The sequence below is a fragment of the Zalophus californianus genome, chromosome 11, assembly GCF_009762305.2.
Source record: "Zalophus californianus isolate mZalCal1 chromosome 11, mZalCal1.pri.v2, whole genome shotgun sequence".
NCBI lineage: Eukaryota > Metazoa > Chordata > Mammalia > Carnivora > Otariidae > Zalophus > Zalophus californianus.
In genome coordinates, this window is record NC_045605.1 from 87,695,231 (window position 1) to 87,722,122 (window position 26,892).

General features: G+C 46.4%; 1 protein-coding gene across 6 annotated transcripts in view; it reads right to left on the reverse strand.

The window, feature by feature from the left end:
- Window positions 1-24,603, reverse strand: part of PAMR1 (peptidase domain containing associated with muscle regeneration 1) — a 72,204-nt gene extending 47,601 nt beyond the window's left edge. Inside the window, exons 1-5 of one of the 6 annotated variants that reach the window (XM_027578567.2) lie at window positions 24,312-24,591; window positions 24,080-24,174; window positions 18,524-18,645; window positions 5,634-5,810; window positions 134-262 (exon numbers count right to left, since the gene is read on the reverse strand). In XM_027578567.2, the coding sequence (XP_027434368.1) occupies window positions 134-262; window positions 5,634-5,763 (259 nt within the window). In that variant the 5' untranslated portion in view covers window positions 5,764-5,810; window positions 18,524-18,645; window positions 24,080-24,174; window positions 24,312-24,591. Of the gene's footprint in view, window positions 1-133; window positions 263-5,633; window positions 5,811-6,147; window positions 6,271-18,523; window positions 18,646-21,022; window positions 21,093-24,079; window positions 24,175-24,311 lie in introns of those variants that run through there. The other 5 variants (XM_027578566.2, XM_027578565.2, XM_027578569.2 and 2 more) reach the window with 5 other exon arrangements.
- Between the last annotated feature and the right edge of the window lie 2,289 nt (window positions 24,604-26,892).

Sequence of the window (26,892 nt, forward strand, 5' to 3'; positions counted from 1 at the left end):
GTCTTACCTAGAAAGCCCTCTGGCCAAAGCTTTCCAGAACTCAGATTCCAACCAGCTAAACCTCAGTCTGTTGCAAGCTGAGCCTTGAAAGCAGCATGCACCAGAAGGGGGAGCTGCCTCGGGGTCTACTCACGCATGCAGTCTCCTCCGTACCAGCCCGCGCGGCACTCTGCGCAGTAGACCCCCTTCACGTAGAAGTCATCCAGCGTGCCCCCCCACGAGCCATTTCGGCAGGTCTTGCAGTTTTCAAAGATGGTACAACCTGAAACATGTCCCAGCACAAGGGTGTTAGATTATGCACTTGCAGGTTCTGATGGGCGGCATGTGAGAGCAACTGGACCTTCTCAGGGCCTCCCCTCCACCGAGGTCCTCTGCCCCTAGAAAGGTGCCAGAGCCCTTGGGAAAAAGTGCTCATTCCTAGGAAAATGCCAGAGTCACAAGAATTCGCAGAGAGGAGTCTAGGAGGGTGGCCTGAACCATCTTCCCAGTCGGTGGCTGACGTTCCTCATGCTTATCATGGAATATTGAGAAAATTCAGACAAGCAAAGAGCATGAAATTAAAAACACCTAAAGGTCCATCACCTGGGAACAACCACTGGTAACACACTCTCTCTGTGTATACAGAAAAACAATTTTTTAAAAATTAGACTTATGCTATATACTGTACATTCTGTTTTTGTCACTTACTTTTTCAGGTCATAATACAGAGTATCGTCCTGTTCCATCAAATATTCTTCTATGTCCTATACTTCTATAACCAAAGTATGCCATTGGAAACAACCAACCTTAATGCCTAATAACGGGCTTGCCCTGGAAAGTGCCGGGCTGCCCCCACTAGCAGGCCACACCAAAGAGAGCTGAGTGGTTCCCAGGTAATGGTCATTTTTATAACATGGTCTCTTGGGGCAGGGGGGTGGGAGGAGACAGTGATGAAAGAGATAATCCAATCCCACTTATCAAAATGGAAAACTACGTTCTGGCTCTGCCATTGTCCAGCTGTGTTTCCTTAAGCAAACTACTTAAGGTCTCTGTGCCCCAATGTCATCATCTGTAAAAAAAAAAAAAATGGTTAAAAATTGTACCTGCCTCTTAAGGTTGTTTTAAAAATTAAATTAACATATATAAGGGGCCTGGCACATAGTACATACACCCCAAATATGAACTATGATTCTTATTCTGCGTTCTCATACCTCCACTTGGCTTATCCCTACCATTGCATATTTCATGCTCAATCTTAACTGCCTATTATCTGTTTTCCTATAACAGACTGAAGTCAGGAACTGCATCTTGTTCAACAATATATCCCCAGCACTTAATATAATATCTGCAACATAGCGAGTATTCAATAAATACTATTTGAGTGAATGAATAATGGACATATGGATGGATGGATGAACTGCTAATCCGGGCTTCTCAACCTTTTGAAATAACTGGCATTTCCTTGAGCTGACAGCACACTTCTTTGATTTTGGCTGAAATTAGGTTTTCCTTGGCCTGTAGTGTAGACATGCAGCATATGTCTGTGTGGTTTCTGGAGGAGAGAGGCTCACAGTCCTCTCCTTGCACACCACCCTGACATGGCTTCCCTGTCCCAGGGCTTCTTCCCACCAGAGAAGAGCTGCTAACATGGTTCATCAGATTCCAGTAAGTCATGTGGCCCACAACTGGGTCCCAGTGGAGGCACTGTGCTTTCTAAAGGCCATCTTCACCCACGTGCCACTTTCCCCTCTTTGGTTGCCTATCCACTGTGCCACTGAGGAGGCAAAAGGACTCAGAGCGTGCACCCAGTGACCCTGCCAACCCTCTCTCTCAGCCCAGTAATTTCAAGGCCTTTAGGTCCCAAGCCACAAAAACCAGCCAGGTGATGAAGGTGAACAAGGCTGTCACGAAAATACACTCAGGAGCTCACAGCATTGCCACAAAAGCCAGAGGACCGAGTTCAGAGCTACGTAGCCTAGAACCACATGAAAATACACAGGAAACTGGGTCCACAGAAAGCCCCAGGTCTGCTGGAGACCACTGACATCACTACTGACATCCCCAGCATGGTGCCCCCCGGATGTTGGTCTGCCTGCAACCACCGCCACTGGCAGAGATGCTTGGTTGTCTACCATGATGAGCGAAATAACAGAAATTCTAAAACCATGCTGAGATCCCATTTCTCACCCTTGAGGCTGGCAAAGATCCACAATGATCTGTGTTGCAAGGCTTTGGAGAAACAGCGCCCTCACACCCGGCTGCTGTAAATGCTAAGTGCAAGGGGGACAAGGCAAAGTTGACAAGGTGACATACGCACCTCTCTTGGACTCAGCAATCTCTCTCCCAGGGACCAACCCCAAAGAACACTGCAAAAATATGAAATGATGTAGGCCTAAGGCAATTCGCTATAGTATTATTTGTAAGATCAAAAGGCTGGAAACAACCCAAATACTCATAAACTATAGCAATCCACACAATGCAGTTATATACAACTGTAAAAATAAATGAAAAAAAAAAGGCTTTATACTGTCAGAGAGTGATCTCCAGCAGATACTGTTAAGAGAAAAAAAGCAAGGTAGTTAGCAGTGTTTATTGTAGGCTATCTTTTGTGCAAGAAGGGGAAAGATATATAAATGTATATATAAACGTATATTTGCTTATGTTGTCATATATAGAAAACAGATGGAAACAATAAATCTATCTATATATCAAGTAGGTGATATAAACCCCCACAAAGGGACAACATCAGTTGGCTTTAAAACATAGAATTTTGACTATACATATTGAGCGGGATATATATAGTCTAAGGTTAACAAAAACCATAATCATCAGTGGTCTTGTTAGTATTAATGGTGCTATTGCAAACAAAATCAGTGCTATTGCTATTTTGTGCAATTATATTATGCTATAAGACAAAGCAATAAGTGATCGGGTTAATATTATTAGGAAACAGGATGTCCACCATGATGGAAAAGACATACAAATATAAAATTAACAAAGTTAATTAAACAACGCTGGAGTATTATTACATTTGAACTTGAGTATCAGCATAGACTCATTTTTTTAAAAAATATCTATTTCCTAGCCCCATCCACTTTAAAGAAATAAATAAATAATAGCCCTAGTAAAACGATGACAGTCCAGTAACAAGGAACACATTAGATGCCCAGAGTGTGGCCTCAGATCAGAACTCCTTAGAGAGATGGCCGATTCCAGGCCTAGAGCCAAAAATACACAAGTAGAGTCTGAAATACCTCATCACGTAGGAAATCAAGGAAGTTTTCAAACACTAGTGTGGTCTTGTCTGAAGAACACAGGACCCAGAGGGGTCCCCAGGGTCCTGAGATGGGGGGGATGCATGCATGAAAATGAATCATGACTGCATTGGATTAAACCACATAAATAAAAGTACCTAAGTTCATAATCTTACACACACACACACACACACACACACACACTTTGATCACCAAAAGGGACTGTTAGGGTATCAACTCACTATCTTGAAAATTAGAAAAAGAAAAGAAGCCTTTAGGTAGCCTTCCCTTTCAGGGTAACCAGCTCTTCACTACTTAGATCCAAAGATCATTCCCAGCACCGCTCAAGGGGGTGGGAACGGGTGCCTCCTGGATGACATAACAGGAAGCTATTGGGTGCAGCTGAGGCCGGTGGTGACTGCCGTCTGTACAATGCAGTAAGAAGCAAACACCACCTCTTGAGTTCTCTTACTTATCATTTCATAAAACCAAAGCCCTGCCCTCACCCCAACGGTGACCGCTAGGCTTTTGAAAATATTGAAAATAGTTCAAAGACTTTAATACAACTGCCAAGGACCCCTAGTCGGGAGATCTTGGTTAAGCTCTCAAAATGACCCTATAAAATTTGGAGGCATTCCTCCACTATGTCCCTACAAAGCACACTCACCATCAGGGAATTGGGGCAGTGAATTTCTTTTCTAAATCAAATGTACAAAGGCTATATACTAAGGTCACTCCAATTTTCAAATTCAGCATTGCTTGCTCTCTTCTAAGAAGGAAGATGGTTTAAAAGTACCATTTGTTTACTTGAGTCCCATTTGCTTTCCACTTCTATAGCTTCCCGCAAAAGAAAGTTCCTGGCAGTTATGTGCGTCATTCTGTGTGTTTGTAAAAGAAGGGGAAAGGCAGAAATGAGAGAAATTCCCCCAAACACACTTTTGACATCTTTTCTGTCTTCAGCCTAAGGAAAGTGTGTTGGAAACTCTCTGTGTCCTCCTTTTGATCCGGCCTAACAGGGAAAGGTAAGACTCCCCTGGGAAAAGTCAGATATGCCAGGCAGCAGGTAGGAAAGCACCTAGAAATTGTTCAATGACCTGCTAATCACGCTGGAAACATCTTCAGTCTGAGGCTGTGTCCACACGGGCCTCCAGGCAGATAGGCACGTCAGTGAAAAAGGACAATCACTGTCCCCTGGATGGTGGGGACAGAGAGCAAAGGAATGCACACTGTGTCCCGCTTCACCCTCAGATGCTCTCCTATTACTGGGACCACCTCCTCAAAGTCCAACTCTGAGCCAGAGCATCATGCTTGATCTCTGCTCTTCCTTTCCCCATGCAGCCAATCTCAAATTGTTGTCAATTCCACTCCCTCACATATCTCTGAAATCCTTCCACCTCTCTCCATCCACAGGGCTTCTTCATTCATTAAGGTCCCCGTGACCCCCCCCTGCCTTCTGTCCTGCCCTTCCTCCAATCCTTTCTCCATACTGCAGCCGCAGAGGAAATCAGCTCTCGTGTCTTTACACAAAGATCTCTGATGTTGCTAAAATAGCTTCAGGAGATAGCCTGAAGTCATCGCACAGCTTGCAAAGCCTTTCAGGGTCTGGCCCTGTTCTCTCCCTGAGATTGTTCTCTTATAATCTTTTCTTTTTGTCTCTCTATCACTCTCCATGTTTCTCATCTCTCTCTCTCTCTCTCTCTCTCTCTCTCACACACACACACACACACACACACACACACACACACACACCTTTGGCCAGACCAAGGAACAAGGAACATGCAATTCCCAAAACCCGATGTTTTCTCTCACCACAGGGCCTTAGCACATGCTCTCTTCTATGGCTTGATCTCTCTACCAGATCCCCTCCACCCTGTTCAGTTTGCTGCTTCCATCTTCGGCACACATATCACCTCCTCCAGGAAGCCTCCGCCGCCCCCACCGCCATCCACACTCCCATGGTACCTCATGCTTCTCTCTCACAGCGCTCACCGCACTGTATTGCAGCTGCCTGCTTACTTCTCCATCTCCCCGGCCAGGCTGCAAGCTTGGGAAATGCAGGGAATTTGTCTTTTATTTAAATCATTGTATTCCCAGTATCTGATATGGTCCATAGGGGCTGCTGAGTCTTTCGTTAAATGAATGAGTGAGTGGATGAATTCACAGCCTTATTAGGGTAATGGTGAAAAGGGTCCTAATTTTTCTACTCCCTGTGCCTGAAGTTAGAACAGTCAGGATTATGCCACTTTCAACATCATGGCCTCGTAGCCTCTGATACCTGCCTTCAACATCATGGCCTCGTAGCCTCTGATACCTGCCTGCCCAAAGTTAAGCGTGCAGCCTCTTCCCATTCACGACCTCAGAAAACATGAAGGCAGCCTGAGGCCCCCATTCCCCACTCACCTGGGTGAATGAGGCAGGAGTCACACTCATTCTCCTCGTTCCTGCAGCAAGGGATGGTGTAACCCACTACTTCCTTCTTTCCGGGGCAGACGCACTCAATCTGATCGTATTCACAGCACTCCCGACACATGATATTCCACTCGGCTCCAGGGCAGGCTTCATTAATGACTGTGTACTCTGAAATGGGAACCAGCAGCTGAAGACAGAGGTTCTGGTAGGAAGCAGTAAGACCCGTAAGTACCCTGTAGCCACAAAGCTACCTTGCCTTACAAATGCATCGCCCTGCCCGAATGATAGAGAAGGCCCTGTGAATTCTTCCTAGGCCAGTGTCTCCAAAGTAGGGTGGCCTAACCTGAAGGGTGTTCAAAACCATCCACTGGGGCACAGATGAAATTCTGTTAAAAATAGTTTCATTTTTATTTTTTAAATAAAAAAAAACAAGGAAAAGAACTCATGTTTTATCAATATATAATCTAAGTGGATAGGCACATAAATAATTTATAAACAAGCATACATTTCTTGAGGGTCTATGTTCATTTCTATTTTTGCTGGGGTATATCAGGTTGCTGTTTACAGCTACACGGGTCACGCACTGCACAACTCCAGGAGGAACCATCCAACTGAACGACTGTCCAGCACAGCCCAGGCACTGGAGCCACCAAACAAGTTTGGAGAACACTCTCTAGATTAGGCCATTCAAGTTCAAGGCTAATTGCCAAATAGAGACCATGTCATTTCCTCCAAACTTGGCTCCTCAATTTCGCAGCATGCCATTTTTATCGTATCTTCAAAGCTAAAACCAACAGAAAAGACAAAAAGTATCTTAATTAGTATGTTTGGGAGAATTTCAGTGCTTTACCAGGGTGAACTCATTGGCAGAACTTCATTCAGTCCCCAAATACAACTGAGTGTTCTTTCCCATGAGAAAAAAAAAAGGAGTATTCCTTTCTGGGTAGGACTTCTGTCTTTCTTTCTTTTTTAAAACATACCTTAAGTAAATGAAAAAGAAAAACCATCTGGTAAAATCTATAAGAGGAATCAGTCGGCGGCTGCCCAGGGGAACCCAGTCCAAGAAACAGACTGAGCTTTGATTTACTCTTCTTTCTTCCCCACTCTCCATGTCTAAAAGTTTTGCACAAAGACGATGATTGAAGAAGAAATAGGTCAGATATTTGAGGGAGAAAGTGAATCTGCTCTTGTGTGAAGCCTTTCCTTAAAACCCTGGGCAGGGATCCCCCAACATGCTTTGCAGGTCCACATAAACCCACAGTAGCATCTGCAGTGGCTTCTAACCTCTTGAATTTCACCATTTAGCTTTCTATTTTCCTCCTGTAGATTTGGAAGTCTGACACTGAGTTGATCATCCTTAATCTGCCAAGTAGAACCGTCTAGAAAAACCATCACCATCTCCTGTCAGCCTGAGGTCATAAGAACATTCTAGCGTCAAAGAAAGGAACCACTTGCAGAATAAGGGACAGTTCCCTAAATGGAATAAATTTAGCTGTATGAAAAATGCTCTTATTTCTTTTTGCACAAACTTTGGCAGACCAGCCAAGATCCTCACACTGGCATTTGGGAATGATTAGGAGAGATTACTGTGATAGTGTCACTAGTGAACACTATCTTTCACACTAGTGAACACACTCTTTCCCCCACTACTCTGTGGGCCTCTGCAGGACAGACACCAGGACAGACTTAGCTGAGCTTCCCATGTTTCTGATATCAGCTGGATGATATGAATGACGTCTAAAATGTACACAAGAACTTGATGGTTAAAAGTGAAAAGGGGCAAGAAAAAACACAAGGGTGAATCTCCATTGTATTTGGCAATCAATCCTTAGAAATGACACTTAAAGATGAACAACAAAGGAAAAACAGATAAGTTGGACTTTATCACACTTTAAAAATGTTGTGCCGCAAAGGACATTGTCAAGGAAATAAAAAGACAGTCTACAAAATGGGAGATTTGTAGATTAATAAATATGGATTTAATATCAGATTAAATATTTGATATGGGTTTAATATCAAAAATACATAGAGAACTCCTACAACCCAATCACAAAAAGATAAACAACCCAAGTTTTTAAGTAGGCAAGTAGCATGAATAGGTATTTCTCCAAAGAAGATAAACAAATGGCCAATGGCTCAGATGGCTATAAGAAAGGAAAATAACAAGAGTTGGCAAAGATGTAGAGCAACTGGAACCCTCACGTATTGCTGGTGGGAATGGAAACTGACTGATGCAGGTGCTGTGGAAACCGGTATGGTGGTTCCTTCAAAGGGAAGCCTAGGGGTGCCTGGGTGGCTCAGTCGGCCGAGCATCCATCCGACTCTTGGTTTTGACTCTGGTCATGATCTCAGGGTCATGAGATCAAGCCTTGCATTGGGCAGCACGCTCAGAGGAGAGTCTGCTTGAGGATTCTCTCTCCCTCTCCCCTTGCCCCTCCCCAGCTCACAGGTGCACATGTGCTCTCTCTCTCTAGAATAAATAAATCTTTACAAAAAGAGGAAGGTAAACATAGAAATACCATATGTCCCAGAAATTCTACTCCCATGTATATACCCCAAAAATAAAAAACAGGGACTCGAATGGATACTTGTCTGCCAATGGTCATTACAGCACTATTCCTAATAGCCAAAATGTGGAAAGAGCCCAAGTGTCCATCAAGAGATAAGTGAATAAACAAGATGTGATCTATGATACAATGTTACCCAAGAGTGGGGGATATTACTTAGCCGTGAAAAGGAATGAGACCCTGCTACATGCTACAGTATGGATGAACCATGAAAACACGCCAAGTGCTATGCTATGTGAAAGAAGCCAGTCACGAAAGGACAAAGATTGTCTTGAAAAAGTTTTGGAAATAGTGGTGATGCTTCACAACACTGGGAATGTAATTAATGCCACTGAGCTGTATACTTTAAATGGTTCATATGGCAAATTTCACATTACACATATTTTGCCACAGTTTTTTTTTTAACATAAAGAAAAGTGAGAGAAAACAAAATGCTGAGAGGCTCAGGCACTGGGGTTAGACAGACCTGGGTTTGGAATGTCACCTCTGCTACTTACTGAGGGTCAGACCTTGGCTGAGTTACTTTACTCACTCAGCTTCCGTTTACGATCCAGTAAAATGAGTACATTTTCTCCAATTCAGGGGCCTGCTTAAAGGACTAAATCAGATCATGTCCATAAAGAGCTTGACACAGTGCCCGGTATGTAATAAGCATTCAATAACTAGTAGCTTATAAAGGAAAAGAGCACAGGACATCCACATTTCTCAAGGATCTTAGTTTTTAAATGTATAGCACATCAGTTTCTTACTTAAAATGTTTGTGTTGTTCCCCACTGCATTTGGAACAAAGCCCAAATGCTCCCTCCACTGAGAACCCCTCACTCCCTATCCCTCCAACCCTTTTCTTGATTATGGTCTCCCACTTTCTACAAGTTTCTCAAAACCACCAAGCTCTTGCCCACCTCAAGGCCTTCACATTCGCTTTTCCCACTGCCTCTGTTTCATCCTTTAGGGTTCATTGTAAATGACACCTGCTCAGAGAGGTCGTCAGACTTTCTCACCCAAAGTGCATGCCCCCGCCCACCCCTCCACGCTAATTTCTACCACAGTAACCCAGTCGTTCCCTTGCATAGCCCCTACCACAATTTATACTCACTTTCCACGCTTCCACTTACTTGCTTATTGTCTACATCCCTTACAGGACCATAAGCTAGTAGGAATCACAACTAACTTGTTCACGACCATAGGGAAGGGTCTGGCACACAAGAAGCACTCTATAAATACGTGTTGGATGAACCCGCCTTAACGCTAGACCTATGCTACCCTCTATTCAACAGTCAAATATTTCCATTCACTAGGTCTGGCTTGGAACTACAAGCCAGGGGAGCTGGCTTCACCCCATAATTTCCTAATATCAGAGCTGAGGTACTTTCCATCCATAGAGAATTACTTGGAATAGCTGGTCCAGTTTGCCTGTCTTGGGTCCAAATCCCTTGTCTCCAGCCCCCAGCCTGTCCAGCAAATATGCCTGTGGGGTGTGGCTCATGTCTTACCCCCTCCCTCTGTTCACCTTAGGGCAAGCACTACATCCTTCTAAGTTTTCTAAGAATTTAGAAACACTAATAACTCCCAAGAGGGCAATGATAGGATAAAAGTAATTTGCAACTTTTATAAGACTTTATATTTAAATGTAGAAGGCCAAGTAACGTCTGCTCTACTCCAACAGAGAGTGAAGCCTATCTCCCCCTAAGCAGCAGGCTTGTTCACCTCTGGCCCAGCCATGGAATATTCTGGGTCTCCTTTTTACCCAGGTATTAATTCCCTAAAATGCCTTCATTGGCATTTCTTTTAACATCAATGAGCAAGCTCCCCTCTGCCCTCCCAAGCCCATTATAGTAACTTTATAAGTAAGGTCCAGGGCATTGTATCATCTTAGCCAAAGGGAATGATCCCCGAAAGCCCATTCTGTCCGGCAGTTCAGCCATCTGGCTCCTTTTCAAGGACTGTGTGTGTGGCATACAGAACAATGGCCCTCCCAAAGATGCCCACATCCTAACCCCCCCAAACTATGAAAATGTTGCCTGATATGGCAAAATGGATTTTGCAGATGTAACCAATTTAAGGATCTTGAGATGGGAGAAGTATGCTGGATCATCCAGGTGGGCCCAACGTCATCGAAAGGACCCCTATAAAAGGGAGGTAAGGTGGTTAGAGTCAAAAAAGGAGATGTAACTGCAGAAGGAGAGACCGGACTGATGTGCTCTGAAGATGGAGGGAGGGACCACAAGCCAAGGAATGCAGACAGCTTCTGGAAGCCAGAAAAGGCAAGGAGACAGATTCCCTCCTGGAGCCTCCAGAAGGAATGCAGGCCAACCAATACCTTGATTTTAGCCTTAAAAGACTCATTTCAAACTTCCGACCTCCAACACTAGAAGATAGAAATTGTGTGTTTTAAGTTACTAACAAGTCTGTGGTAATTTGTTACAGCACACTTTGAGAATTTGTGTCTTCTCAAAAAAAAAAAAAAAAGGTTGATCCACAGCAAGTCATTTAACCACTGAGTTTCCCCACTGAGCACAGTGCCAAGAGTATGCGTGAAATGATGAATCCATTCTTTCATTGCACAAGTATTTACCAAGTATCCACGTGCCCCAGTAGGAGGCTGGGTGCTGGGATATGATGGAGAGAAAGACACTGTCCCCAGCCTCATGGAAGTCACGGCTTTACAGAGGAGGTGGCTTTGGGCAAACAGACCCTGCAAATACACAAGCACCAACCATGATAAGGAAAACGTAGGATGCTGAGAACAAATGGATCGTCATAAAGGGGCATTAGCACCAAATCTACAGGACTCATGGGCTCAGGGGGATTTAAATCAAATCACAGGTAGACACCTGTGGAAGTGCTAAGAGGAAGCAATGGTTTTAATGGTTTTGTGACTCGAGCCTGTCCGCTCTGGTCTGGCAAGTCCATCACCCTTCTTTCTCCCCAGCTTTAACAGAGACAAGGAAGTGCTCCCAAAGTATATGTGTAAGAAATAAATAGGTAAGTGAAATGTTCTCTAAGAAATATTTAAAGTTGACCACCTGAAGAGATTTAAAAGCACAGTAAGCAGACAAAAGCAATATCCTAGACTTTTTTTCCTCCATTTATTAGAATTATCTTTGCTGAAAGGGCATATTGGTCATTTGGCTTTAGCTGCACGGATTTCAGGGAATTTCAATATGGTGCCAAAGACCAGTTCCAGAAACTAGCATTGGGAGAAGCCCCGAGAGCAGAAGTTACTGAATGTTGTCATGTGTGTATACTCAAGCACGTTAGCATTTGTGTAACTAAAGTGCTTTTATATTGTTTGTGCAATTGAATCTTCAACAGGACCCAGTGAGATCAGTAACATATTTTCTTTTAAGTTAAAAGGATGTAGCCCTGGGCGCCTGAGTGGCTCAGTTGGTTAAGCGACTGCCTTCGGCTCAGGTCGTGATCCTGGAGTCTTGGGATCGAGTCCCGCATCGGACTCCCTGCTCAGCAGGGAGTCTGCTTCTCCCTCGGACCCTCCCGCCTCTCATGCTCTCTCTCTCATTCTCTCTCTCAAATAAATCTTAAAAAAAATAAAATAAAAAAAGAAGGATGTAGCCCTACTTTCTCACTTTACCAGTGAGGAAAAGCACTAGGGAGGAGAAGAAGTAAAGAGAAATGTCAAAGTTTTTCTAGGGAATTAATTCCGGGAGGAAGAGAGGTCAGTGGATTGTGGGCCTAGGGAGCAGGTGAACATACCTGCAGCTCAGGGGGAAACAGGCCAAGACAACCACCAGCTTGACCAGCTACTGGAGGTGAGCACATCTTACTTTGCTTTCCACATTTAGGAACAAAGCCTAATAAAAGCAACCAAGGTGTCCCATCAGTGCTTCCCAGGAAAGAAGCACAAAGAAAATGCCCGTGACAAAATCAAGCTCAGAGAGTTCTGGGCACCGTGCACATTTATTCATCCCAAGCTCTTCGGTTGGATAAATTTTTTTTTCTTTAATGAAACACAACACATTTTAACATAAAAGATTTCTTATGAGAGCTTCAAAAATAAAGTCATAAATAGAGGAATAAAAACTATTCAGGAATAATGATAATATTTTGCTGTCCATCTTTCCAGTTGTCTTATTTCAATGGACATATATATCCACATGTAGACACTGACACATGTGGACACATAGTCTTCTTCCCCAAACTGGTAACATATAATGTTCGGTGTTAGAAACTGCTTTTTTTTTTTTCTTTTCTCAGATCAAGGATGTCTTCTCTTGACACTGCAGAGTCTTCAAAAGTGGTTTTAAATTGCTGCATAATTATCCCATGTGTGCAGGTGCCCACCCCTCTCTTTTTTAAACCAGGGCCAATGAAAGCAAGAGAGTCACGAAGGAATTCGGTATCCTGAGCTCAGCCCAAGTGGCCCCCTCAGCTGCCTGGGCAGAAGCCATCCCGGTGTCTCCTAACCAGGGTGGAGAGTCCAGTTATATTGGTCCCGCTTTGCTTCTTCCAGAACTCACTTTGGAAAATGGAAGGCACTTCACCTCCTGGTCCTGCTTTAACAATGGGAATACAGAAGCAATGATGGCCACACCGAGCCGGCGCAGGCTCAGCTTTCACAGAGTGGCGATCGAATGAATGAATGGGTGAAAGAAAGCTGCTGACGTCATCGTCACCATCCTCAGGTTGCAGGGTTCCTTAGCAGCCTGACAGTCCGCCTGGAGGCTCTCCAGCACTGACCTCTCTCTCCTGCTGACCAGGTGGGGTACAGGGAATCGCTCAAACAGCAGGTGCTCGTCTCCACAGAGTGGCGGGGGGGGGGGCAACTGTGTCCCCCGAAGCGTAGTCTCCAAGTGCCAGGTGCTCAACACCAGATTTTAAGGAAACATGTTGACACCGATGGCCGTTAAGGTCCATCCGAAAAACTTCAGAGGATTCTTCGGGAAAACAGGGGTCAGCCTATTCCTTACATGATTGAAACATCAGTTGTCAGATTAAAGGCCCAGGCCGAGACCATCCCAGAAGGTGGCAAAGAAAGGGACTTTCATCCTGTGCCCACTCCTCCTTGATGTCGGAACCCCTCTTTCTGTCCACCAAAACCTCCAAGTCCTCCCAGCTAACCACATGTAATTAACATTTCTACCGAGTCTTTACCACCCTGCATTCTATAAACCTCCTGAGACCAGAGGGAGGAAAAAAGATGTTTGCCTCAAGGGGGAGATCCGATTAGACAGCTTGGGCCCCTCAGTCCCAGCCCCCCTCCACTGGTGAGATCTGCACTCCCCAGACTGAGGACAGCTCTGCAGCCCACAGCTTTCCTGACTGCCCCAGGGTCTGGCCACCTGCTCACAGGATCACAATCGATGACAAGCAAACCCCAGGCAGGCAGGACTGTGAGTCAGGGAATAGGGAATGCTTGCTGACTCTGTGTCTCCTCCTGAGCCTTTGAGAACCATCCTGTCAACCCGAGACCCTCAGTCCCCGCCTGGCTCGATTTCCCACCTCAGTGACCTCAGGCTGCCCCCTCTCACAGCTCCTCTTGTTAATGAGATAATGATAGCTGTGGAGTCAAGGTTTTCATCACCCCCTTTGGGTACCAGGAGTGATAAAACTTTTAATGGAGTCCATAGAAATCTGGTTTTTAGGTATGCATACAATGGGGAGGGACAGGGAGGCAAAAATCAGTTTGTCACTTGATTTCCCTGCTCACCCTTTATTAAGCACACTGCTCTACACTGGCTCTTCGTTCATCCTTCTAGGCACCCTGGGTCCCGGCAGCCCCAGGGAAAACGTCCAAGCCCTGGGCCCATACCCGCTCATTGAATCCTCACAGCCAGCCTTCAAAGTAAGTCTGATTTTCTTCATTTAACACATGAGGAAACTGAGGAACACACAGGGTAAATAAACTGCCTCAGGTGGCACCGTTTTCAGGTGAAAGAAGAAGGATCAGAACCCACATCTTTCTAGGGTCAGAGTCTCATTCCTTCCAACATGCTACCTTGATCCTAGAGAGTTCACACCTCTGACTTTGCAGCGATAAGAATGCAGCATTGATGAGACGGACACATTTGGGAATCAGACCACCCAAATGTTAATCCTGAGTCTGTCCCTCTCGTATGCTGCTGGACAATCGTAGTAGACAAGACGCCTTAGCCCGAAGCCTCAAGTGGATAGGTGTAAAGTTGATGGGGCTGTTGACGTCATTGCGACTGAAGAAGGCAATGAGCAGAAAGGGCTTTGAAAGAAAAATTGCAGATTTATCAAGACAATACCATTCTTCTCTGCAGCATACAAAGCCACCCCATCTTGGGCTGAGGCACCGATGGCTAAGGGAGTGAAGGGGCTGAGTAATAATGTCTTCTCCTGAGGCCCACACATATGTGGCATTTTTAGGCAGTATGCTCATATTGAAATCGGGGCATTCTGAGCTCCTCCCCTTGCTTCTAGATCCCTAAGATCCCCTCTTCAGACACCTACTTAAATAGGACAGAGTTTACTTCCTGCTGCTTCTCTTCTAGAAATAGAAATTCTACATCCATAGTCAAAGGGAACAAAACCTAAACTCTGGCATTTGGCAGAGCCCCCAGTTGCCATTATCCTCAACAACTGCGGTGCTGGAAATCCTTGAAGGACAGCTGCTTCTGGGTTATTTCAATTGTTGGAACATGAGCTGACTGGATCTTATTTTTTTAGTAGAATTGGCTACTATGAACAAAATTTAATAATGCATCTAAAAGTACTTGGCAATAGAATTCAGCCAATATGACATCAACTGAAGCATTAGAATGGCTAAGTTAAAAACAATAAAACTTAAGCTATCCCCTAAAAATCCAATGTGGATTTCCCTGGACCCAAGAATTCTACAAACTATCCCCCCGCCCAGCCCCCAGTCTTCCATACTTCCAAACCCGTCCTTCTGAATCAGAGCATGTCGAGGCCACACAGGAGTCTTGGTCGGCCACATTTACCTCCCCGCCAATAGCTTCCAGAGTTAGTGTTATTGACTTCATGTCCACAGTCAATGATGCCAGGCAGAAGGCAGATTCTCCTTCTACCAGAGCCAGCTAGCCAACAGCATAGGTCGAGTGTGGACGGAGGCTAAGTGCGGATGATGCGTTTACGATGGTATGTCCCATTCACTAAACCCTAAGCTGGCAGCAGCTATGGGCAGGCGAGCCTTCATTATAGTTACCTCCCCCAGCTCTGCAGGCTAGGATCTGATGAAGGGCAACTTTTTGCCTGAGGATTCCTGCCTCGCTCCACCCTTGAATCACGACAGGGGGTCAGGAGCAACATCTCCTGTTTGGGACGTGAGGCCACTGACCCAGAATCACCTACTCTGGAAAAACCCTTGACCGCTCGACCTCTCAGTCTCTGCAAGAAACTACCGCTCACTCGTCCTGTTTCAAACATGGAGAAACTAAGGCACCACATGAAGAAGACACTTCCCCTAAGGTTGTAAAGTGGATGCATGATAAAACCAAGGGAAGGAAGCAAGTCTCAAAGAGAGAAACTTACGTTGACTCTTTAGGGAAGTTTTTTCTGACAGAGCCACCGATGAATAGCATAGGACTGTAGCCTGAGGCAAAGAGGGCCTCAAGAGGACCTTGTAAGTCCCCTCCTACTACAGACAGAACACCCAGTATTTCCTTTCGATTCCCTGTGAAACGTGTGCTAGTGGGAAGAACAGCAGAAGGCAGAGAAGGAGACATCTCTAATTTCCTGAGCACTCCCTTTTTGCAAGATGCTTCACTAAGCATTTCAAGTCAATTCTCATTTAACCCCTGCAATAAACCCAAAAGACACTATTACCCTCAGTCTACAAGTTGAAAGGTGGGAAGGCCACATGAAAGAAGTTAAGGAACTTGCCCAAGAAAAGCAGCCATAAACGACAGATTCAAACCCTGGCCCATATTTTAAACCACAATACTGCACACCCCACATATATACATATTCATACAGACACACACATCCACATCTCTACTTTTCTGCGTACGTGTGTATTCAAACAGGGACACAACCACACCAAAGATGAACCCCACAACTATGGCAACTGAGGCCTGAATCTTCGCTGAGGTCACGGGTGACTCAAGTCCACTTAGGTAGGATACCCCTTGAAGGAACAACTGGTTTTATGCCTCACCCATTGCCACTGTAATTACCCAGTCTGAAACAAGTCAGGGCAGAGAAAGGAGGCAGCCAATGCTAGGGCCAAGGGAGAAGCCATCTTGCATGACAACATGAACAATATTTAGCAAAGGCAGGAACAAAGAAGTTCCCAGAAACAGCAAGCAACGGGTTGATGAGCAGCTCAAAGTCATGTGCTGTCGCTATGGGATACGGCCCCAACCTAAAGAGCCCAGATCACTTCAGGATGTGCAAATTAGGGTCCCAGTGACTGGGCTATCCCAGAGCCGGCATATACCAGGGTTGGAGACAAGCCTCCGGGTGTGTGGTGAGGCAGGTGGAGTGGAGAAGAGACGGGAGTTGGTGATGAATGGTCCTGGGCCCCCGGGGATTAGAAGAATGCTCAGACAGTCCCCACATTTGGGAAGGGGAGACTGTGTAACTGTCACCAAGGATACAATCTAGCCGGAAAGTCAGACCACAGCCCTATGGCTCCCGGGTACTGCCGCGTCACCATGGGCACGCATTCATCAGATTCCATTTGTTCAATGATCCCAGACCGACCGCATTACTGTCAGCAACCTGAAGATGAGAAATGAGTTTTCTCAACGAATCATGCAGGTCAGTGCTGGCGAGGATGTTTCTCAACATGAACGGGGCATCTCCAAGCTCTTTCACCCTCTTGAGGAGCACTAAGCGGCTAGGGCATCAGACTTCCTGCCAGGCGCTCAGCAGAAGTCTGAAGAGAAGCCCATGTTTCACGGACTTTCAAATTCCCTCCTTCCCCTACCCTAACGGTGAGGTATTCTTCAATGTCGCATTCATTATGGGCAAGAGAGCAGTTTTCCAAACTATATTCCAGGGAGTACTAATTCCCCTGGATAGTATAAGGTATGATGTGGAAAGAGGTTCTGTGCTTAACCTTATAAAATGCTAATCACAGCTTTCTTTATACAGGGCTTTGCAATGTCTATACATGCTTTGTGCGTAGCCAATCTCCACATCCCCCAGACTCTGTTCATCCTAGGTTTTGGCTGTTTATTTTTGCTGAAGCTCTTCCAGCATTAGAATTCCATGAAACCCACTTTGGAAAACACCAGACTGGACCATCAACTCTATCAACGGATTGCCAGTGCCTTAAGCAAAAGGGCTCTGTCTTATTCACCATGGCATCTGCAAGCACCGAGGATCATGTCCGGCACCTGGTGGATGCATGAGCAAGTTTGCTGAATAAATACCTGAAGGTGGACACAGGACGCATGTGTGATTTCCAGGGAAAGGTGAGAGCTGACAGTGATGTTAGAAACGTCTCTTGCTGGGACACTGTGGGAGTCTCAACCCTGTGGTATGAAGAATCCATTGGGTCCATTCCTGGTGAATATTTTGGTTTCTTGCAGTTAGTAGTTCATTTCCACGAAGACTTGGGATGCTCGCTTGTTCTGTTCCACCGGTGGGCTGGACCAGGGGAGCTGGGTTTGCCCAGAAGGGAGAATCAGGCAGTCAACCACCCACTGGGAGGCAGATAGCCAGACCAAGAAGTCCTGCAACAAAGGTTCTTTACTGGCAGCCAAGCCCCGCCCCCCCTTCTCACATCCAGGTGAGCCAAGGGCGTGTGGGAAAATAGGGGTGTAGACATGACCAGCTAGAAGCTAAGCTCAGGCAACTTGTCCTGGGACATCTCGGGTGTGTTTCACTGTTGCTGTTGATCCTGAGGTAAGATTCCAGCATAAGGGGGATTCACTGATCACCTGCAAAGGGATCCTATGAAGTAAGTGAAGGGGGGACTCTGAAAAACACAAACACTTTAGTTCCCCAGAGTCTTCAAATGACTCATTTGATTTGAAGCAAACTGGGCCAACATCCCCTCCATTTAGTGGTTTTCCATTAAACTGGCTGGAAATTTTTTTTTAACCAAGCATGAATTCAGCTTATGAGGACAATTGCTGTGTCTCCCCATGAGCTAACATTGCCTGAATGTGTTCCTCACTCCGTTCTGGCGGCAGCCTCAGTTTTCCAATCACCAAACCAACAGACCAGACTTCTACTCACACAGATACTTGCTGCCAAACCACTAACTCCGCCCTCTGAAGCAGCCAGGACCTCAGAGAGGATGGTGATAAAGATGCCCGCCCTGCAGGAATAAGGGCATGTGTCCAAATGCAGAGGCAGGAGAGTGACAGAAATAGGTGTCCTCTTTTACTGCCCAGCCAATGGGGGCACTTCTCTTACCTGCTTGACATTAGTGTCAGGTAGACATTAGGTCCTCATTCAAGGTTGAAATGAATTGGTTAAAACCCATCTTAATGTTACTGGAAGGGGATAGTGTCTCCATCACCTGCTATATCCATCAGCTGCATTATGCCAAAAAAAAGAAGGGAAAAAAAACGCTTTTTTTTATTCATTCCGGGCCTGCTTCTCCCATTCCTCAGCCGGTTTACACATTGATGATCTTGACAGAATAAATCCATAAAGGAGCTAAGCTACAAAGTGTCAGGGCTGGACGTGAAACATGGCTCATCTTTAATTCTGTCGCTTTGCAGACACATGAGTCTAATTATAAAAGCTGACCATGAGACAGAGAAATCCTCACTTCCTGTGCTGAATCAGACTAAGACACACGATCCTGGGGACAGCTATCCCAGAAACTGATTAGAGTTTTGGTCTGCTCAGCGCCTCCTTTAGGACATTTAGAGTGTCCAAGGGATAACCAGATTTCCCTACTAACACCATGCTCCTTTATGATTCAGCCAGAATACAGCCAGCCGATCTACCAGAGCTGGACCCAGTGCTCACTGTGGCAGTGTTATGGAGTATTTCAGGGCGTGTGTTAATGGAGTCAGACTGTCTGGGTTCAAGACGCGGATATCCAGACATGTGTGACCTGGGCAGGCACTCTCTGCCTGAGTTCCTCCATGTGTGATTAAATAAATTAAATGTAAAGCACATAGGACAGTGCCTGGTATTTACCACAAACTCCACAAATCATTTAGGTGGCCAAACTTGCAGTTAGATCCCTTATCTTTGATAGGATGGGAGGCCGTTTGGTGCTTCTGTCATCAAGGGTGAAGACTTTGAGGTATAACCCCTACCCACTCTTCTTCAACCCACATAGAATTGCACCCAAGAAAAAATGGGCTCTGTGTCTGTCTCACATATAATTGCACCCAAGAAAAAATGAGAGGAGTGGAGCTGAGTGGGGAGTAGTGGAAGTCCCTCTGATTAAGAGAGGAGGATGTCTCCAGCCAGCTCTAATTCTCTGCCTTCCTTGGGTGGTTTTGTTTATAAGTAGCAGGTTTCCTTTTTCCTACATTATCACTTCTTTCTCTCTACCATAAAACTAATACTTTGGCCCAGATCTTATGATGGCTGACAAACAGAATTCCTTAAACGCAGACCAGGCTTGGAATCTGCTAGACTTTCTGCCACTGATCTGGTAGTTTTCAAAGCTCCAGCTGGCCTTGGGGTCCTCTACTCCGTGGAGTTCAGGAACTGGAAAATGTAAACACTGCATTTCCCTCACCTTTAAAATAAAAAAAGAGGAGAGGGAGCCGGGCTCTTGTGACTTTCCCATATCCCAGAGTGAGGGTGACAAGTCCTCCCCCATGTGGGGGGACGGGGAGCACAAACTTCCCCCATTTATCACCGAAATGGCACCTCCCCCAACCTGCACATACCCCAAATTGATGGCAGCTTCTAGACCTGGTCTCAGGAGAGGCAGGTAGAGAAGTTTCTCTTGCATGGGGATTGGCCGCCCCTAGCGGGGCAGGTGGAAATAATTTCTCACTTAAGACCCATCATTAGATTCCCCCAGACACCATTCTCTCGGCCATTTCTGTCTAGCCATCTAGACATCTAGTAACCCAGATATAAGTGACTTTAAATCAAACCTTCAGTCCACACCAGTGGTATTCCAAAGCTCTTCCTAAGACTTCGGGATATTTCTGAGACACTCCCATGCCCAAAGGTGCTTTGTCCCCAGCTTATAGACCCAGACACAATACCCAGCCTCATCCTCTGTTTCCACCAAAAGCTCATGCTCAAGGACACTTATGGGAATAAAACATTTTTACCGAAGAGTGGGTGGTCACAGAGGCTCTATGTGTTCTACAAAACGTAAAATATATTTACGTTCCTTCTTTTAAAAGTCCTGTCAAGCTACTCAACCCCCGCTCTCATTTCTCCCCATTCAGCACTCAGCCCCCCACCTTCTGGATTTCACTCGCCCATTCTACCCCACCCTCTCAAGAATGGCAGCCAAAATCTCAAATGCCAGTAGGGAGTGGCTGGCAACATATGTGTGGGTTGAAAATGTGGGGTGTCTGGCCATAGAGGGGGCCAGCCTACCTCAAAGGATTCAGGTTCAAAACATTTTAAGCCTAGTGTCCTACTAAATACTTTTGCAGGCATTTTGACCCGAAGACTGCCAGACCTTCAGCTCTACAGTCTCCCTCTTTGCCACAGCCACCCAAGACAGCACAATGGTGCCACCAAAACTGGAGCTGGCAAGGACTGTCCCCTACCACGCATGTCGTGAGGCTGCGCCAAGCAGACATGTGCATCAGCATAATCGATCCATCCGTTAGATGTGTGGGTTTAAGTCAGCCAGGTACCAGGTGAGCTTGAGCTCAGGAATTGGACAGTCTGGGCTCACCCCACGCTCATCTGCCTTTGTATTCTTTTTTTTTTTTAATCATTATTGCAGCAAAATATAAGTAATGCAAAACTTACCATTTTAATCACTTTTAAGTGTTCCATTCAGTCTCTCTTGCAACCAGCACCAACATTCATCTCCAGAACTCTGTCATCTCATAGTGAAACTCTACACCCACTAAGCCCTCACTCCCCCCAGCCTGTCTCCCCCCCGCCCCTGCTGGCCACTGTTCTACTTTCTCGATGAATCTGACTGCTCTATATACCTTACATAAGTAAAATCATACGGTATTCATTCGTCCTTTGTGTCTGGCTTCTTTTACTTAGCATAATGTCTTCAAAATTCAACCCTGCTGTACCCTGAACTTTATTCCTTTTTAAGGTTGATTAAGATTCCAGTATATGTATACACCACAGTTTGTTTATCCATTGATGGACATTTTGGGTTGTTTCTCCTTTTTGGCTATTGGGAATAATCCTGCAAAGGACACTGGTGTACAAAAATCTATGTTCAAGTTCCTGCTTTCAGTTCTTTTGTGAATATACCCAGAAGTGGAATTGCTAGGTCAAATGTTTAATTTTTGGGGGAAACCATGCCTGTGTATCCTTGAACAGGTCACAGAACCTCTCTAAACCCCATTTGTAAAATGAGGATAATAAGAGCCCTACCTTATCAGCATGGTCTGAGAATTCATACATGTTCATGTACAGCATTTGGCTCACAGACTGGGCACATCATCCATTCCTCTGAAATTAAGGTACTCACACTAAATGACCTCCAAAGTCACTCCCAGCTCCCAAAATCCATGATCCCATCAGATTATTTTCCTGCTAGAGAAGCCAAAGCTCTCAGAGTATAGATCAGGGGAACACTGTCTTCATGGTCCCCACAAAAATCCACCCTAGCCAAGATGGCCCAATTTTCATAGCTCTCTCCTTGGAATTTGCTAACACATCCCATTATCAACCAACATCGAATTTTTTCTTGCCACTCCACTCCTTCCCCCTTGCTTTCCTTCCACATTCCCTTTCTCAGCCGACTGCTCCTGCCCACTGAATAGCTGGGCTTCAAATTATCTTCCCCGGTTGCCTTTATGTTTGTTCCCCACAAGCTAATGCCTGTTGGAAACAACACTTGCAAAATTATCCATATTAAGGTTTCATTCCCCGGAGCCACATATTTTAAATGAGTTTCTCCTCTTCGGCAGGATCCTGCTGGCAGGGCTCCTGCTATTTGGTGAAGTCAGTGGAGTCGGGTTTCTTCGCCCCCCCATGCTGTTTATGTTGGGTTATCACTTGGCCTAATGTTTGCATTCTCATCCTCCAACATGAGTCCCGTGCCGATGAGCAACAACCTCCTGTACCATCCCAGTGGATGTTTATGTTTCATCAAAACCCCTCTTTGTACAAAAGCAATGAGATGAACTCTGCTTTCAGGCTTTTCTAGACCCGGCCAGATTCAGCATTCCAGCCGGGAGTGGACTCACTCACTGCTTGAAGAAATATTTTCCTTCTCGACTCTATTTCTCCATCTCCTCCTCTGAAAGTGAACTTTCAACAACCAAAATATCCTCACTAGACACGTGAAGTTGCTGGAAGTTGCTCCCCGGTTCGGTCAGCGGCTTGACTGCCAAGAAACCAGGCACCCTTCCTTCAAAGCTTTTCCATAGCAAAAGGTAAAAGATTCTTGGGTCAGGAGTAAATGTTTTTTTTTTTTTTTTTTCCAGATCCTGGGCAAGAAGAAAGGGGCAGCTGAGCTTTGTTCTTTAACTTGTATGAGCTTGAGCCATCTCACCTGCCACATTACAAAAAAAAAAAAAAAAAAGGAAGCAGGGGAGCATTGACGTGGTCAGGGGGAAGCTAAGTTGTTGGAGCCCTGGTGCTCTGGGAAGGAACCGGCCTCCCCTGGAGTTGAGTTGGGCTAGGGCCACCGTGCCCTGGAGGTTCGGCTCCAAGAGGCAGAGATGGAGCAGAGAGGAATCCTAATATAAAGTCCTCGACCTACCCCTAGGCGAGGGTCTGTGTTTATGGATTATCAAGGAGATATCCCCTCATGGGGACTCCTTCTTCCTTCATTATTTATTGTCTTTGGGCTACTCCAGATGCCACTGAGGCAAAATTCAAATGAAACACTCCAGTTTGAGAGAGAGAAGATTTCACCTGGGGCCAGTAGGCTATAGGTAGATGGAAAGTATTGACCAAAATGGGTTTGTTGGGTTTCTTTTTTCCCCATGTATCTTGGCTTTTTGATCATCATGAAGGGCTGTGCCTATGGTCAAGTCCCCCATCCATACAGCAGACTGCTGATTTTATGCCCTCACCACCCCACTTACTCTGTTTCATTCTGGGACACTCACCAGTGACTTGCAGCCACCGAGCATGCACCTCTCTAGAACACAGGTGACAAGTAACCAGCACAGAAGGCGAGCAGCAAATGCTCACACACTCTCTGCTCCTATCAGAGCTGCCCTGTTTTGTCACATCTGCACATGTCAGCCTGTCCTTTCCTCCTGAGGTCCCACCTGCCTCCTGACACCTTGCCCTGCTGGAGGCGCATAAGGACAAAGGCTCTTAAGAAGTCCCTGCTTCCTTGTCTTCTAGCAAGCAATGACAAGACAAGCCTGCCATCCCCTCACTGGGCCAAGAGGCCCCCGAGAGCTCTGGGTCGCACTTCAGCCTCCCTCGCCCCGGGAGCCCATTTGACATGGGGTTTGCGGCTCAGAAAATGATAGTGCAAAAACACACAAGCCAGGGCTCTTTCTAAACAAACGCTGTGTGTCCCCAGAAACGCTTGCACTTTTAACCTCGGCTTTCTCTTCTTCTTTCTCATTCTTATCAGGAAGGAAGTGCGTATATGCTGAGTGGGTAAATCTCCCATGCTGGGGCTCTGTTCTGAAGGGTGTGACAAGCCACATTTCATCAAGCAACATTCACCAGGAGGGACACCCTTGCTGCAAGCCTTGCTCTTGATTGGTTTCTCTCCTTCCCGCTTCACCTCTGAAGGGGCTCTTTCCAGGGGAAACTTCTCCCTTTTGCCAGTCAGAGTGGGTGAGTCAGACTGGATAGATTCCCGGAGGTACGTCTGTGCTTTACAAAGATAAAACGAAAACCAGCAAAGTAAACTAGAGCTCGTACCCCTTCCTGAGGCAGGTCAGTCCCACAAGTCGGGATGATAAAGCGGTGTCACATTCTCAGGGAGGACAGACACTCCAGCACCACCAGCCAAGCCCCTAAGATCAGACAAGACTAGAAGAAGCGCTGGCCATCCCCCGCCCAGCACCATCCCTTGGGGCTCCCCAGGCATGCTCCCCACCGTACCCAGGAGGGAAATAACCCTGGGGGGGGCCCTAAACGCTACTCACGGTACCTCTAGGCAAAGATGAGATGAGAAGGAGCTGCAGGAAAGTGAGCCCCAACTGCGTCCAGCAGCCCAGCTCCATCGTTCCCACGCCCGTGCCCGATGAGCGACTGCTGCGGAAGGACCGCGGGAGGCCGGGGGCAGGCGGCTCTTACAGGGACCTCCCCAAGCCCCAGCTGAACGGGAGCTCGGGTTTCAGCTCGCCAGGCTCTCCCATCCTCATCCGAGGGGAACCACCTTCAGCCAGAGCGACGTCAGCCCAAACCTCTCCTCTCCGCTGCCTTAACCCTTGCGGGGCTCGGGAAGTGTGGCCAGGCGGGGAGGCCCCGGGCTGCGGCTGAAAGGGACTGGCGAGGCAGGAGGCCACCCGGGTGGGAGCAGGGGAGCGGACAGCACCCTGGATGGGGGCAGAGGTAGGCGGGGCTGTGGCGCCACTGAGGTGAGGCCTGAAACCCACCCCCACACCCACCCGGAGAGGTGTCCTGCCAGGATGACACACTCTGAATCTGATTAAGAGCATGGTTTTTTTTTGGGGGGGGGGAGGGAGCCAGCCCTCCTCCTCTTCCACCTCTATCCCCAACCTCCCCTCCCCACTCAGCATCTGCTCCAGGTGATCACAATTTGGAAACCTTATCCTTTGCATCTGTAGGCATCTTCCCACGATACCCACCACGGTGTGTTCAGCAGCATAAACAGATCTTGCGCACACGCCAGGCAGGGTATTAGGCTCAGGGATAAAAGAACATACAGGACACTGCCTCGGTTGTGACAGTGGCAGTCTAGGCCCAGGTGATGAGGGAACAGAAGGCTGGCTGAGGACAAAGCATAAGCTGACACCCTGCAACATCCCCCCACCCCCCCCACTCCTGGGTGGGACATGTGTGACATTCCTCCGGCATTCCTGGCTGCCCTAAAGGAAAAACAAATGGTTAACTGATAGAGATCACACTCTTGAGGGACAGGAGTCTCCCTCAGTTTACAAATGTCTCAGCAATTTACAAGGACAAAACATTTCTATCAATGGCCTCGCTTCCAGAAGGGAACGTAGATACAATTAAACGTCCTTATAACCTGCAGCCCATTGACAGACACTTGAAGTGGGCAAAGTGTAATGTTTCTCCAGGAAGCTCCCAATTATCTTACAGTTAATGCCTCGCTAGAAGGAAAAACAACCTTAACTTGACAATGGCAAGGCCTCTGGTATCCTGTAAGTCTTCTTTAACATACAAAAATCCTTTTGAGACCTCCCTTTTCCTTACCTCCCCCAACTCCCAAGTACAAATCAGCCACCCCTCCCAACCCCAGGGCAGCAGCTCTTTCTGCCCACGGGTCCTGATGCCCGTGTTTTAATAAGCCACCATTTTGCACCAAAGATGTCTCAAGAATTCTTTCTTGGTCGTCAGCTCCAGACTGCACCCTACTGAACCTCACTTAAACTTCATCACAGGGATAACGAATGGAACCTTGAATAAGGAGAAAGAATGCTTTATAAGGTAACGGCCAATTTGTTTTTAATCAACTTCTCTGAGCCAGGCATCTAAGTACCCTACATGTATCAACTCACTTATTCCTATAATAAACCTATCATCTCCATTTTACAGATAGGGAAACTGAGTCACCGAATATTCAATAGTTCATCCAAGGTCACAATGTGAGTAAGTGGTAGAGCCAGGGTTTGAACCCAGGTCCAAGGGCTATCGTCTTAGCCGCCGGTCTCTACCACCTCTTAGGATGCTGTGAATTTGGCATTTAACCGCATGACCGCATGTACACGTACAATAGATGGTATTACCCACATAGTATGAATGCAGAAACAGATTCAGAGATGAAGTGACTTGCTCAAGTTCCCTCAGCTGGAAGTGGCAGAGCAGCATTCACACCCAGGTCTAACTCGGGGAAGTGCCGGGGCTTCAGGCCATGCTTGTTCCCAGTTTGTACAGTCAGATGACGAACAAAAGTTGGGAGAAGTGGGTGATATTCAGGCCCAGGGCAGTGGGAGGTTTACCTAAACTGGCGAAGTTTCACCTGGAGCCTGAGAGAGAGATAGGATCTCAATCCAGGGAGGGGTGTGAGGAGGCCTTTTTAAGGGGAAGGACTGAATTTGGCCAGGGCCCCTGGGAAATGATGAGTATTTACCTGTGTTATTACAATTTAATATTTATTCTTGTCCCCAAAGGATCCATGGCAACGTATACCATTGAAATGCATTTTAAACAGTTTTGATAAAAATGTAAGTATCAGAACAAAAGCTAATGCAAGAGGAGAGACAATATGTATAGTTTGGATGTGGCAGAGAGAAGAAAAGAGGAAGCAAGTGGTTATGGTGTTTGGATTTTATTCTGTAGTGAATGAGGAGCTCTAGTGGTTTAGGAGCAGGGGGTCCCGGGCCCAAAGCAAAGTTCTAGGAAGAAAAGTCACATTGGCATCCAGACTGAGGGATGGAGGAGGCCAAGACTGGCACCCGGAGCACCCCTGAGACCACTGACAGAGGCCTAGAGTCAAGAGCAAGCAATGGAGTGGAAGGGGAAAACGATGGGAGAAACTTAGGGCAGGTAGAACCGCCAGGGCTCGGGACAGACTGGATAGGCAG